Raw genomic sequence first — 14,206 nt, 5'->3', positions numbered from 1 at the left:
TTTACAGTTCAGTGGCTTTTAGTACATTCATGATGTTGTGCAACCACTACCTCTATCTAGTTCCAAAACAATTTCATCACCCCAAAATGTGCTTACCTATCAAGCAACCACATTCTGGGCCATAAAACACTGCTTAACAAATTTAAAAAAATAGAAATCATAGACTTCTGGGGAAAATGGTGGAGTAGGAGGATCCTAACTCACCTTGTCCCATGGATACAACCAGATAACACACATATCAGTGTAAATATCCCAGAAAATGACCTGAAGACTAGCAGAACAGATTAAATATAGAGAAGAGGCCATACCGGGGAGGGTAGAAAGCAGAGATGTGTTCAGGAACCACACTGACCTGTGAGACTTCCTGCAGGAGGGAGGACTACCTTTAGCAAGGAGATGGGAGAGGAGCAGACCCCATACTGGGCACCCCAAGCCTAGGGGACCCACACTGGGAAGATAAATCATAACCATAACATTTGGCTTTGAAAACCAGAGGGGCTTAACTTCTCCAGTTCTTACAGTCAGTGAGGCTTAACACCTGGAACTTAAAAAAATCAGTAGCTGGGCTCTGGGAGAGCTGGAGGGTGAGAGAACACTGAGTCCTGGCCATTAAAGAGACAGTACAACAAAACAGCCCTTCTGAGATACAACGTAGAAGGAGCAGTTTGAAAAATCCCTGGAGTATATGGGAGGGAAATTTGTTTAGTAATCTCAGAACATCTACTGGAGGGGCAGGGATGTTTGGGAGACTTCTCCAAGAACAAAAAAGCTGGTGGGGGCAATTTCCCTTCCCTGCCCCCCAGTGTAGATACACGGACACCTGCAGGAATCAGCACAGCACCTATACTCTCTAGCTAGCTTGCTAACAGGGTGCCCTGCCCCCATGTCCTCCTGCAGACTCATCTCTTCTAACCCAGCCTCAGCAGCTCTCCAAATCAGTGCCAAGCATCCTCCCACAGCAGACGTCAGCAAATCTTACTAATGCCACACATCTCACCCCCTGTACTCTTCTGCCAACTCACCCTCTCCAACCTGACCTTGGCATTTTTTCCTGGTGATTGCAGGTCCTCTTTCACAGCAGACCAGCATGGATCTTCCTGGCACCTACACCCATGTTCTCCGCAGGACTTGCCGCTGCAAACTGGATTCAGCAAGAGTACAACCAAAGCAGGCATTGTGCAAGCGGTCTTGACTGGGTCAGCATCACTCTAAAAAGACTCCTACCTGGAGAGAGGGGAAGATAACTACATACACCAGTCCAACTGTGGCCCCAACAGTGGGCTGGGGGCAGATATCTGGTCTAATTGCAGGCTCCACCCATCAATGGGAGACTCACAGGGGACACATCGGAGCGTGCCCTGCAGTTTGGTGCAACTGCAGCTTGGTCAGCACTTGGTCTGACCCAACTCAAGCCCAAGGTGGTCCCACACTGGCCCATTAATAACACAGGAACATAACCCTGTGCATAACAGGCAAAGAGAGCCATTGCAGATGACTGGACTGAATGTAAATGTGGCTCGGTCACAACAGTAGGGTACATGCAACATACAGTGAAGATACCTTTGAAGTGCCAAGTTCTGGTGAACAGGGGGACACTGTACTGCACGGAACCAGAGGACCTCTTCTTCATAAAGCCACTATTTGCTAGAGCAGAAGACATAGCTAATTTTCCTAACACATAGAAATGTATACAGAGAGTCAAACAAAATGAGGAGACAAGGAATATGCCAAACAAACAAAAAGGACTATATCACAGCAAGAGAGCTAAATGAAACAGAAGTAAGTAACATGCCTGATATAGAATGCCAAGTAATGGTCATAAAGTAACTCACTGGACTTGAGAAAAGAGTGGCAGATCTCAGTGAGACCCCCACCAAAAAAGATACAAAACATAAAAAGGAACTTGTTAGAGATGAAGAACTCAATAAATGAAATTAAAAATACACTGGAGGGAATAAGTATTAGAGGAAGCAAAATGGATCAGTGACTGGGGGACAGAGTAATGAAAAACAATCACACTGAACAGGAGCAAAAAAAAAAACATTAATAAAGAATGAGAATAAATTAATGGGGCTCAGCAACACCATCAAGTGTAACCATATTCACATTACAGAAATCCATGAAGGAGAAGAGAGAGAAAAGAAGGCAGGAAATTTATTTGAAGAAATAATAGCTGAAAACTTCCTGAATCTGAGGAAGGAAACAGAAATCCAGATCCAGGAGGCACAGAGAGCCCCCAACAAAGTCAACTAAAGGAGGTCTACACCAAGACACATTGTAGTTAAGATAACAAAAAGTCATTATGAAGAGAGAGTTTTAAAAGCATCAAGAGAAACCAGTTACATACAAGGGAAACTCCATAAGGCTATCAGCAGATTATTCAGCAGAAACTTTGCAGGCCAGAAGGGAGTGGCATGATATAGTCAAAATGATGAAAGAAATAAACCTCTAACCAAGAATATTCTATCCAGCAAGGTTCTCATTCAGAACAGAGGGGAGATATAAACAATTTCCCAGACAAACAAAAGTTAAAGGAGTTCATTACCACTAAACAAGCCTCACAAAAAAATGTTAAAGGGGGTTCTTTGAGTGGAAAATAAAGACGATAAGCAGGAGTAAGAAAAGTAGGAAGCACAAAAGAAGTACAATAACTATGTTTGTAAAAATCAATCAGGGATTTGCAGAATGAAAGGATGTAAAGTATGATACTATACTTAAAAAGGTGGGGGGAGAGGAGTAAAAATTTAGTGCTTTTAGAATGGGTTCAAACTTAAGTGACAATCAAAATAACACAGACTGTTATATGCACAAGATGTTATATATAAACCTAATGATAACTACAAACAGGAAAAACACAGTGATAGATATGCAAAACATAAAGAAAAGGAATCCAAGTATATCACTAGAGAAAGCTAGCAAACCATGAAGAAAGAGAAAGAAAGCAAGAGAAAAAAGAAACAGAGAAGAACTACCAAAAAAATCATAAAACAAATAACAAAATGACAATAAATGCATATCTGTCAATAATTAATTAGTTTGAGGGGCACCAAAGTGGCTCAGTTAAGCATCTGACTCTTGACTTCGGCTCAGGTCATGATCTCGCATTTGTGAGTTCAAGCTCTCATCAGGTTCTGTCCCAAGCTTGCTTGGGATTCTGTCTCCCTCTCTCTCTGCCCTGCCCCCACTTGCTCTCTATCTCTCTCAAAATAAATAAAAATAAACTTCAAAAAATTGCATAATAATTACTTTCAGTGCAATGGACTAAATGCTCCAATCAAAAGACACAGGATGACAAAATGGATAAAAAAGTAAGTCTCAACTATATGCTGCCTACAAGAGACTCATACCAGACTTAAAAAAATTTTTTTTAAATGTTTATTCATTTGTGAGAGACAGAGAGTGAGTGGGGGAAAGGCAGAGAGAGAAAAGGAGACACAGAATCCAAAGAAGGCTCCAGGCTCTGAGCTGTTAGCACAGAGCTCGATGTGGGGCTTGAACTCACTAACTGTGAGATCATGACCTGAGCTGAAGCCAGACACTTAACCGACTGAGCCACCCAGGCACCCTGACTCATACCAGTCTTAAAGATACATGCAGATTGAAAGTGAAGGGATGAAAGGACATTTATCATGCAAATGGAAGTGAAAAGAAAGCTGGGGTAGCAATACTTATATTGGACAAAATAGACTTTAAAACAAAGGCTATAATAAGAGACAAAGAAGGACATGACTTAATGATAAAAGAAACAATCCAACAAGAGGATATAATCATTGAAATAATTTATGCAGCCGACATGGGAGCACCTAATTACATAAAGCAACTATTAATAGACATAAAGTAAGAAATTGACATTAACACAATAATAGTAGGGACTTTAATATCCCACTTATATCAATGGATAGGTCATTGAGAAAGAAAATCAACAAGGAAATGGTGGCTTTGAATGACACGTTAAGCCAGATGGACCTAACAGACATATTTAGAACATTCTACCCTAAAACAGTAGATTACACATTCTTTTCAAGAACATATGGAACAGTCTCCAGAAAAGATCACATGTCAGGCCACAAAATAAGTCTCAACAAATTAAAAAAGATTGAAGTCATACCATTCATCGTTTCCAACCACAGCACTATAAAACTAGAAGCCAACTGCAAGAAAATGTCTGGAAAGAGCACAAATAAATGGAGGCTAAACAATGTGACACTAAACAATGAATAGGTCAACCAAAAAATCAAAGAAGAAATTTTAAAAAAATACATGGAGACGAATGAAAATAAAAACACAACAGTCTAAAACCTTGGGGATGCAGGAAAAGTCATTCTGAAAGGGAAGTAGCAACAGAGGTCTACCTCAAGTGGCAAGAAAACATTTCAAATAAAAAAGCTAACCTTACATCCAAAGGAACTAGAATAAAAAGAAATAACAAAACAAAACCCAAACCAGTACAAGGAAGGAAATAATAAAGATTCCAGCAGAAATAAATGAAATAGAAACTTAAAAAAACAACAAAACAGATCGATGTTCTTTGAAAAGATTGACAAAATAGATAAACTATTAGCAGAACTCATTAAAAAAAAGAGGACACAAAGAAACAAAATCAGAAATGAAGAGAAGAATAACAACTAATGCCTCAGAGATATGAAGGATCATAAGAGAATATTATGAAAAATTATATGACAACAAATTGGACAACCTAGAAGGAAAGCATAAATTCCTAGAACATGTAACCTCCCAAAACGGAATCAGGAAGAAATAGAAAATTTGAACAGACTAATTACCAGCAATGAAAATGAATCAATAATCAAAAACTGCCAACAAATAGGCCCTGGAGCAGATGGCCTCATAGCTGAATTCTAGTGAATATTTAAAGAAGAGTTAGTATGTTTTCTTCTGAAACTATTCAAAAAATATAAAGGAAGGAAAGCTTCCAGATTCATTCTATGAAGCCAGAATTACCATGATATGAAAACCATATAAAGACGCTGTAAGAAAAAAGAATTATAGGCCAATATATCTGATGAACACAAATGCAGATCGAGAATCCTTAAACTATTAACAAACCGAATCCAACTATACATTAAAAAAATCATTCGCCACGATCAAGTGGAATTCATTCCTGGGATGCAAGGGTGCTTCCATATTCACAAATCAACTAATGTGATTCATCACATCAATAAGAAAAAAGATAAAAACTATATAATCATCTCAATAAACATAGAATAAACATTTGACAAAGAACAACAGCAATTCATGATAAAAACTCTCAACAAAGTAGATTTAGAGGGAACATATCTCAATATAATAAAGGCCATACAGGAAAAATCAACAGCTAACATTATCCTCAATGGTAAAAAATTGAAAGCATTTCCCCTAAGATCAGAACAAGGCAAGGATGTCCTTTCTCACCACTTTCATTGAACATAGTACTGGAGGTCTTAGCCACAGAAATCAGACAAGAAAAAGAAATAAAAGGCATCCAAATTGAAAAGAAGTACAACTTTTGCTATTTGTTGACGACATGATACTATATATAGAAAATCCTAAAGATTCTGCCAAAATCTACTAAACCTGATAAGTGAATTCAAAGTTTCAGGATACAAAATTAATATACAGAAATCTGTTGCATTTCTATACAATAATAATAAAGTAGAGACAGAGAAATTAAGAAGACAACCCCATTTATAATTGCACCAAAAAGTATAAAATAACCTAGGGATAAACTTAACCAGGGAAGTGACTGATTTGTACTCTGGAAACTATAAGACATGGATGAAAGAAACTGAAGAAGACACAAATCATTGGAAAGACATTCCATGCTCATGGATTGGGAGAACAAATATTGTTAAATTCTTGATACTAACCAAAGCAATATACAGATTTAATGCAATCTCTATCAAAACACCAACAGCATTTTTCACAGAACTAAAACAATTAATCCTAAAATTTGTATGCATCCACAAAAGACCCCAAAGAGTGAAAGCAATCTGGAGAAAGAAGAACAAAGCTAGAGATATCACAATTCCAGATTTCAAGATATACTACAAAGAGGTAGTAATCAAAACAGTATGATACTGGCAAAAAAAATTGACATAATAGATTGATAGAATAGAATAGAGAGCCCAGAAACAAATCCACAATTAGATGGTCAATTAATCTATGACAAAGGAGGCAAGACAATACAATGGGAAAAGGATAGTCTCTTCAACAAATTGTGTCGGAAAACTGGACAGCTACATGCAAAAAGAATGAAACTGGACCACTTTCTTACACCATACACAGAAATAAGCTCAAAATGGATTAAGGACCTAATGTGAGACCTTGATACCATAAAAATCCTAGAAGAGAAAACAGGCAGTAATATCTTTGACATCAGCCATGGAAACTTTTTTCTAGATATGTCTCCTGAGGCAAGGGAAAGAAAAACAAAAATAAACTATTGGGGCTACATCAAAACTAAAATCTTCTGCACAATAAAGGAAACAATGAACAAAACAAAACAACCTTCTGAATGGGAGAAGGTATTTGCAAATGATATATCTGATAAAAGTTTAGTATCCAAAATATATAAAAAACCTATACAAGTGAATGCCAAAAAACCCACAAATAATAAAGTTAAAAAATAGGAAAAAACATCAACAGATATTTCTGCAAAGACAGCTAACAGACATAAGGGAAGATCCTCAACATCACTAATCATCATATAAATGAAAATCAAAACCACAATGAAATATCACCTCACACCTGTCAGAATGGCTAAAATCAGAAAAACAACAAATGGTGAGGATGCGGAGAAAAAGAAACACTAGTGCACTGTTGGTGGGAATGCAAACTAGTGTAGTCACTGTGGAAAATAGTATGGAGGTTCCTCAAAAAATTAAAAATAGAATTACTGTATGATCCAGTAATTCCACTACTGTGTATTTACTCAAAGAAAAATACTAATGTGAAAAGATATATCTACCCCTATATTTATTGCAGCACTGTTTACACTAGCCAAAATAAGGAAGCAGCCCAAGTGTCCATTGATGGATGCGTGTATAAAGAAGATGTGGTATGGGGCGCCTGGGTGGCTCAGTCGGATAAGTGTCTGACTTTGGCTCAGGTCATGATCTCACAGTTCGTGGGTTTGAGCCCCACATTGGGCTCTGTGCTGAACTCTTTCTTGGAGCCTGGAGACTGCTTCGGATTCTATGTCTCCTTCTCTCTCTGCCCCTCCCCATCTCATGCTCTGTCTCACTCTGTCTCTCAAAAATAAATGCAATAAAAAAAATTTTTAAAAGATGTGGTATGTATGTATGTATGTATGCATATATATATGCATGAATGAATATATGTAATATGAACATACATATATATATGAATGAATATTATTCCACTGTAAAATGGAGTGAAATCTTGCCATTTGTGACAACATGAATGGACCTAGAGAGTATAATGCTAAGTGAAATAAGTCATTCAGAGAAAGACAAATACCATATGATTTCACTCTTATGTGAAATTTAAGAAAACAAATGATCTAAGAAAAAAAAAAAGACACACACAAAAAAATCAGTTTCTTAACGATAGAGAACAAACTAGTGGTCACCAGAGGGGACGTTGCAGGGTTTGGGTGAAATAGGTGATGAGGATTAAGGAGGGCACTTGTCATGATGAGCACTGAGTGATGTATAGAATTATTGAATCACTATATTGTATACTTGAAATCAATATAACACTGTACATTAATTATAGTAGAATTAAGAAAACAAATCAATAAATATTTTAAAAGAATAGAAATATAGAAAGTATGTTGTCAGAGTATAATAGAATTAAATTAGAAGTTAGTACAGAAAGGTAATTGGAAAATCCCTCACTACTTGGAAATTGACACACTTTTAAATAACACATGGGTCAGGAAGAAGTCTCAAAAGAAATGTAAACTTAAAAATCTTTGAACTATATGGAAATACAATAGCAAATAGAATCCAACAATATATAAAAAGAGTTATATACTATGGACAAATGGAATTTATTTTAGGTATGCAAGCCTCGTTCAACATCCCCAAATCAATCAGTTTAACCCACTACAACAGAACAAAGGATAAAAATCATATGTGCACAGCAAACTAAATCAACAAAATGAAAGGACGACCTACTGAGTGAAAGAAAATAGTTACAAATCATATATCAATTAAGGAGCTAATATTCAAAATATATCGAAACTCATACAACTCAATAGCAAAAAAAACTAACGATCCAATTCGAACATGAGCAGAAGATCTGAATAGACTTTTTTCCAAAGAAGACATACAGATGGCCAACAGGTACATGAAAAGATGCCTCACCTCATACCTGTCAGAATGGCTAAAATCAAAAAGAAATAACAAGTGTTGACAAGGATGTGGTGAAAAAGGCACTTGTGCACTGTTGGCAGGAATATAAATTGGTGCAGCCACTGTGAAAAACAGTATGAAGGTTCCTCAAAAAATTAAAATTAGAAACACCATATGATGCAGTAATTCCACTGCTGAGTATTTACCCCTCCCCATTAAAACACTAATCCAAAAAGAGATAGGCACCCCTATGTTTATTGCAGCGTTATTTACAATAGCCAAGATATGGAAGCAGCCTAAGTGTCCATCAATAGATTAATGGATAAAGAAGATATGGTGTACATACAATGGAATACTACTCAAGCACAAAAAAGAAGGAAATGTCTCCATTTGCAACTACATGGATGGACCTCGAGGGCATTATGCTAAGTGAAATAAGTTAGAGAAAGACAAATAGTATATGATATGCTTCTATATGGAATCTAAAAAATGCTGAGCTCACAGAAACAGAGTAGAATGGTGACTGAAGGATCTGAGGGGGTGGGAAAAATGGGGACCTGGTGGTCAAAGGGTACAAACTTCCAGTGATAAGATGAATAAATTCTGGGAATCTAAGTATAGCATAATGAGTATAGTTAATAACACAGTATTAAATAATGAAAGTTGATAAAAGAGTAAATCTTAAATAATCTTACCACAAAAAAGAAGTGGTAATTATGTAGGTGATAAAGGTGTTAAAAATTCTACTATGGTAATCATTTCACAACATATAAGTGTATCATATCAACAGTGTATACCTAAACTTACACAATGTTATATACCATTTATATCTCAATAAAGCTGAACAAAAAGAAAGAAACCAACACTCCTTACAAACAAAAGAAAACAAAAGCCCATCCAAAATTCATCAACAGTAGAATGGATGAAAAATGTATAGTATGTTGAAATGATGAAATATCATACAGGATCAAAAATGAATAAACTATAGGTACAGTATAACATGAATAAGTAATATAAAGTTGACCCCCCCCCCCCAACAGCAATATGTACAATGTATAGGAAACATGATTCCATTTATATAAAGTAGAAAAGTAAACACAAAACCAAAACCCACTAAACCAAACTACATTGGTTAGGAATCATGCAACAAGCTAAAAATAAAAAATAAAAAAAATAAAAAATAAAAAAAAGCAGAGCAATTATTACCATAAAATTCAGAATAATGGTTACTTTTAGATGGAACAAAATGATTATATCCATACAAGTACTTCTAAGGTGGAGGGAGAAATTATGCTCATCAGAGTGCACATATGGGGACCTTCGGTACTATTGTTGGTGTTTTACTTCTTGATAGTGGTTATAGGGCTAATTGTTATTATTCATTAAACTATATTGTACACATCTATGGTTTTTTCTTTCTGATATGATTCATAGTTAAAATTGTAAGAAAAAAACCTCAGAATAAAACCCTACAATTTAAAGTATTTTTTAAAAAATATTTTTATTTATTTTTGAGACAGAGCATGAGCAGGGGAGGGGCAGAGAGAGAGGGAGACACACAATCTGAGGCAGGCTCCAGGCTCTGAGCTGTCAGCACAGAGCCTGATGCGGGGCTTGAACTCACAGACCGTGAGATCATGACCTGAGCTGAAGTCTGACACTCAACCGACTGAGCCACCCAGGCGCCCCAATAGGTTGTCATTCTGATTTGTTAGTCCATCTCTTGTGAATTTGGCTACCAAGAGGCATGTAACATACTATTCAAAAATTATATCTTGACTCATTAAGACATAGTCTCATATGAAACTAAAACTCATTTTGTTCTCTTCAATAGGTTTTTGTTATAACAGAAGACAGAAAACTTAAATCTTGAAAGAGATAAATTTGTAACAAATGAAATAAAGGACGTACAGATCTTCCTTGAATTACAATTGGCTATAAATTGAAAATATCATTAAGTAGAAAATGCATTTAATGCACCTAACTACCAAACGTTGTAGCTTAGCCTAGCCTACCTTAAATGTGCTCAGAACACTCACATTAGCCTAAAGTTGGCAAAACCATCTAACACCAGGGCTGTTTTATAATAAGGTGTTTAATGTCTCATGTAAATCATTGAATACTGTACTGAAATTGAAAAACAATGGTTGTATGTGTTCAGAATAGTTTAAATGTACTGGTTGTTTATTCTTGTGACCCCTGCCAGCACCCAGTGTCACGCAAAGGTATCATGCCACATTGATAGCCTGCTAGTCTGGGAAAAGATCCAAGTTCAAAGTACAACTTCTATTGAATGTATATCACTTTTGCACTATAGTGAAGTAGAAAAACTGTAAGTCAAGCCACATAAATTGAAGACCATCTGTGTTCATCCACTGTACTGCCCCTTTAGGAAATTCACTAGTGTCCAAGTGGTAAAGGGTTCAGTAAGGGACTGGACAGATTTTTTAAAGATGATATCTAGACAGATGCTCAAGGAACACCTTTAAAGCACTTTGAAGGTTAGCATCTTCGTGAATAATGCGGTTCATAGAAAGTAAGGGCACTGCTCAATTAGAATTCAGGAGAAAGATTTATAATTGGGGAGACTGAGCACTAGCTCAAAATCACTATAGTGGCTAAATGTAATGGATAATTAAAACGTGTTTAGTTAGTTCTGGAATGCTTAAAATAAATTATTCAAAGCCCTTAAAAAGGAACCATAGCATATTATTTTATCTGTGATAATAGTAATGTTTCCACCTACTAGTGAAGGTTCATTTGCATTCCGTAGAATCTCACTGGGATCTGCATTTTCTGGGTCATATATCCATACAATGATAACCTACAAAATAAAAAAGTGTTTGTATTTTTCTACATTTTGGGCAAATTTCATTTTTATAACAATAAAAATGTTTTTCTTTATTTAAACATTTTTGATTATCCCATTAAAAAACTCAAAAGTGAGACATATTGTTTTTAACAAGTGAAACAAACCAAAGACCTATGAAGGAAGAGTTAATTTTCCTCTACACTTTTGAAGTAACCAATGTTAAAACTGTGCATGTATGTTTATATCTCTTTCTCTATAATCACAATTCAACACTTGGTTTTGTCACTCGATACATCACTTGATCTACACCATTGTCATTTCAATAGATGTACATCTAATTTTTTCTTTCTTGTTGATTTTTTCCTTGAATAGACAATTTATTCACATAGTTAAAAACAAATTATATTCAAAATAAAGTGAATTTTGTCTTTCCCACTCTGTACTCCATCACTCACTTCTCACTGTATCCCCAAGTATCTACTATCACTTGTTTATATTTCTATAAAATTTTTGTGTATAACTAAGATGTTATTTTTTCTTTCTTATAAATGCAAGTATTCTAAACATGTTTTTTCCTTTTTTTAATTTTTAAAAAAAATTTTTTAACGTTTATTTATTTTTGAGACAGAGAGAGACAGAGCATGAACGGGGGAGGGTCAGAGAGGGAGACACAGAATCTGAAACAGGCTCCGGGCCCTGAGCTGTTAGCACAGAGCCCGACTCAGGGCTCGAACTCACAGACTGTGAGATCATGACCTGAGCTGAAGTCAGACGCTCAACCAACTGAGCCACCCAGGCGCCCCATAAAATGTTTTTTTCAAACATATTCTTCACTTAAAGTTATATCTTAGAGACCTTTACATATTTTCATGAACTTTTCCACTGGATATTTTTCCAAATTATGGAAGAATCATAATTTACTTAACTAGTAACCTACTAATAAATTTGTTCTCAATCCTCTGCCATTATAATCAATGCTATAATGAGCAATTTTGTACATATATTATTTTGTGCTTTGGAGTATGACTAAAAGTGTGATTCTTGAGCCATACAGTATATGCATTTGTAATTTTCACAGATACTGCAGTGTATGAGATTTCTTCTTTCTTCATTGTGTGTTGTCACACATTTGGAATTTGCCAATCTGGTGGGTGAAAAATGGTGCTTTGATGCAGTTTTAACCTCCATCTCTTTTATTATAAAAACGTTTGAGCATCTTTCCATATGTTCAAGGTCCACTTGTATTTCCTGTCTTGTGAACTATCTGTTCACTTCCTTTGCCTATTTTCCATTTTCCATTGGGCTGTTAGTCTTTGATTTATTAATTTGTAGAATTCTTTATGTTAATAACTTCGACATCTGTATGTTCTAAATCTTGCTCTGTGTTTTGGTTATATGGATACACACACACACACCTATATACACATACATGAAAATTTTATTCCCTATATAATTATACCATATTCCTATTTGTCCTATTTCATCTGTTTGCTTTAATTCTATATTGTCCTTTTATATTGCTGTGCTTCCTCCTTTCCTTCGTTCCTTGCTTTTTTATAGCACGGCTTTATTTTTCCTTTATAGTCCCTTCACCTATTAAGCCTCTCTCAACCTATAAAACGATTTAAACAACTATTATGTGCCCTCCGCTATTTTTCTCTACACCATATAAGCATCTACAGACATGTAGACAAATACATATTTACATGTATTTTTAAAAAGAGGCATTTTAAGAGTTTTTAAAACAAAACTGGATCATATTATACACACTCCCATATTCTCTTTTTCTCATGCAAGTGTACCCCATTGAAAGTCCCCAGTGTCAGTTCTCATAAAGCCTGAATAATATTTTACAATGTGGTTATGCTGTAATTTATAGATCAATTTCTCTAATGGAGCTTTACTGTGGCTCCAGTTTTATTATGTTTTGTTTTACCACTAATATAATGCTGCAAAATATAGGACCTTTTTCATATAGCTTTATGTACTGGAGGTCTGACTTCTGTGGAGTAGATTCCCAGAAGTAAGACTCCTGATCCAAAGGGTATAAATACTTTTACTAGGTGTTTCCCTATTACTCTCCAAAAATGTACTAAGTCTCTAACTGTACACATTTTCCACCAACAAAATCTGAGTTACACCCTGTGGCCCAGTTTCCCTCTCACAGTGTTTTCTCTTGTTTTTACCAGTGTGATGAGCACGACATTTCATTGTTAATTTGGATTTTCCTGAGATTATGTGAATTTCAGTATTGTTTCAGGTTTGTTAGATTTGCTCTTGGGTACAGTGCGCTTTTACATTTTTTGTTGGCACTTACCATTTTCTTACCCTTTGTAAGAGCTCTTTGTTTTGTTTGGACTTCAGGTACACATATACAGAATTAGAATAATCACAATCCTTGGCTCACAACACACTATTATTATTGGTATGACTATCTTTTATGTAACTATTTAAATTCTAAAATAGTAAAATAAAAACCAATATTCGAGTACAAGAACCTTACAAATATCTTTCATTTATCTACATATTGTTCCTTTTCTGGTTCTGTTTCTGCCCACAGGTACTCACTTTCCTGAACTGTTTATTTATTTATTTTTTAATTTTAAACATTAACATGATGTTTAGTTTTTGGCTATTTTGAACTTAGTCATCCCACACATAGCCCCCTAGGATCTGCTTTTTTTTCTTTCAACATTGTGTAACTAGGATTTATTTGTGTTGTTGCCCTAACTGAGCCCATTCATTTTTATTGCTATTTAAAATTCCATCATGTGAATGTACCACAACTTTTCCATTTTCCTGTTGATGGGCATTTGGATTCTTTCTGTTTGGGAGGGATGGATTTTATGAGCATTAAAACAATTTTTTTTTAATGTTTATTTATTTTTGACAGAAAGAGAGCAAGCGAGCATGAGCGGGGAAGGGGCAGAGAGAGAGGGAGACACAGAATCCGAAGCAGGCTCCAGGCTCTGAGCTGTCAGCACAGAGCCTGACGCAGGGCTCGAACCCACACAATGTGAGATCATGACCTGAGCTGTAGTCGGACACTCAACCTACTGAGCCACCGAGGCGCCCCATG

At 35.8% G+C, this 14,206-nt stretch overlaps 1 protein-coding gene across 4 annotated transcripts in view; it reads right to left on the bottom strand.

The window, feature by feature from the left end:
• Window positions 1–14,206, bottom strand: part of CATSPERE (catsper channel auxiliary subunit epsilon) — a 196,099-nt gene that overhangs the window by 122,801 nt on the left and 59,092 nt on the right. For all 4 annotated transcript variants that reach the window (XR_008424703.1, XM_053909407.1, XM_053909406.1 and 1 more), the window contains one exon: window positions 11,062–11,139. Coding sequence is in view for 3 of the 4 variants with exons in the window: in XM_053909407.1 (XP_053765382.1) it covers window positions 11,062–11,139 (78 nt within the window). In the remaining variant the exon portion in view is untranslated. The remainder of the gene's footprint in view (window positions 1–11,061; window positions 11,140–14,206) is intronic.

Source organism: Panthera pardus, unplaced genomic scaffold, assembly GCF_024362965.1.
Source record: "Panthera pardus isolate Hobbes unplaced genomic scaffold, ASM2436296v1 HiC_scaffold_21, whole genome shotgun sequence".
NCBI classification, from domain to species: domain Eukaryota; kingdom Metazoa; phylum Chordata; class Mammalia; order Carnivora; family Felidae; genus Panthera; species Panthera pardus.
Note: the sequence above shows the minus strand (reverse complement) of the source record. Positions and strands in the feature narration are given on the sequence as shown.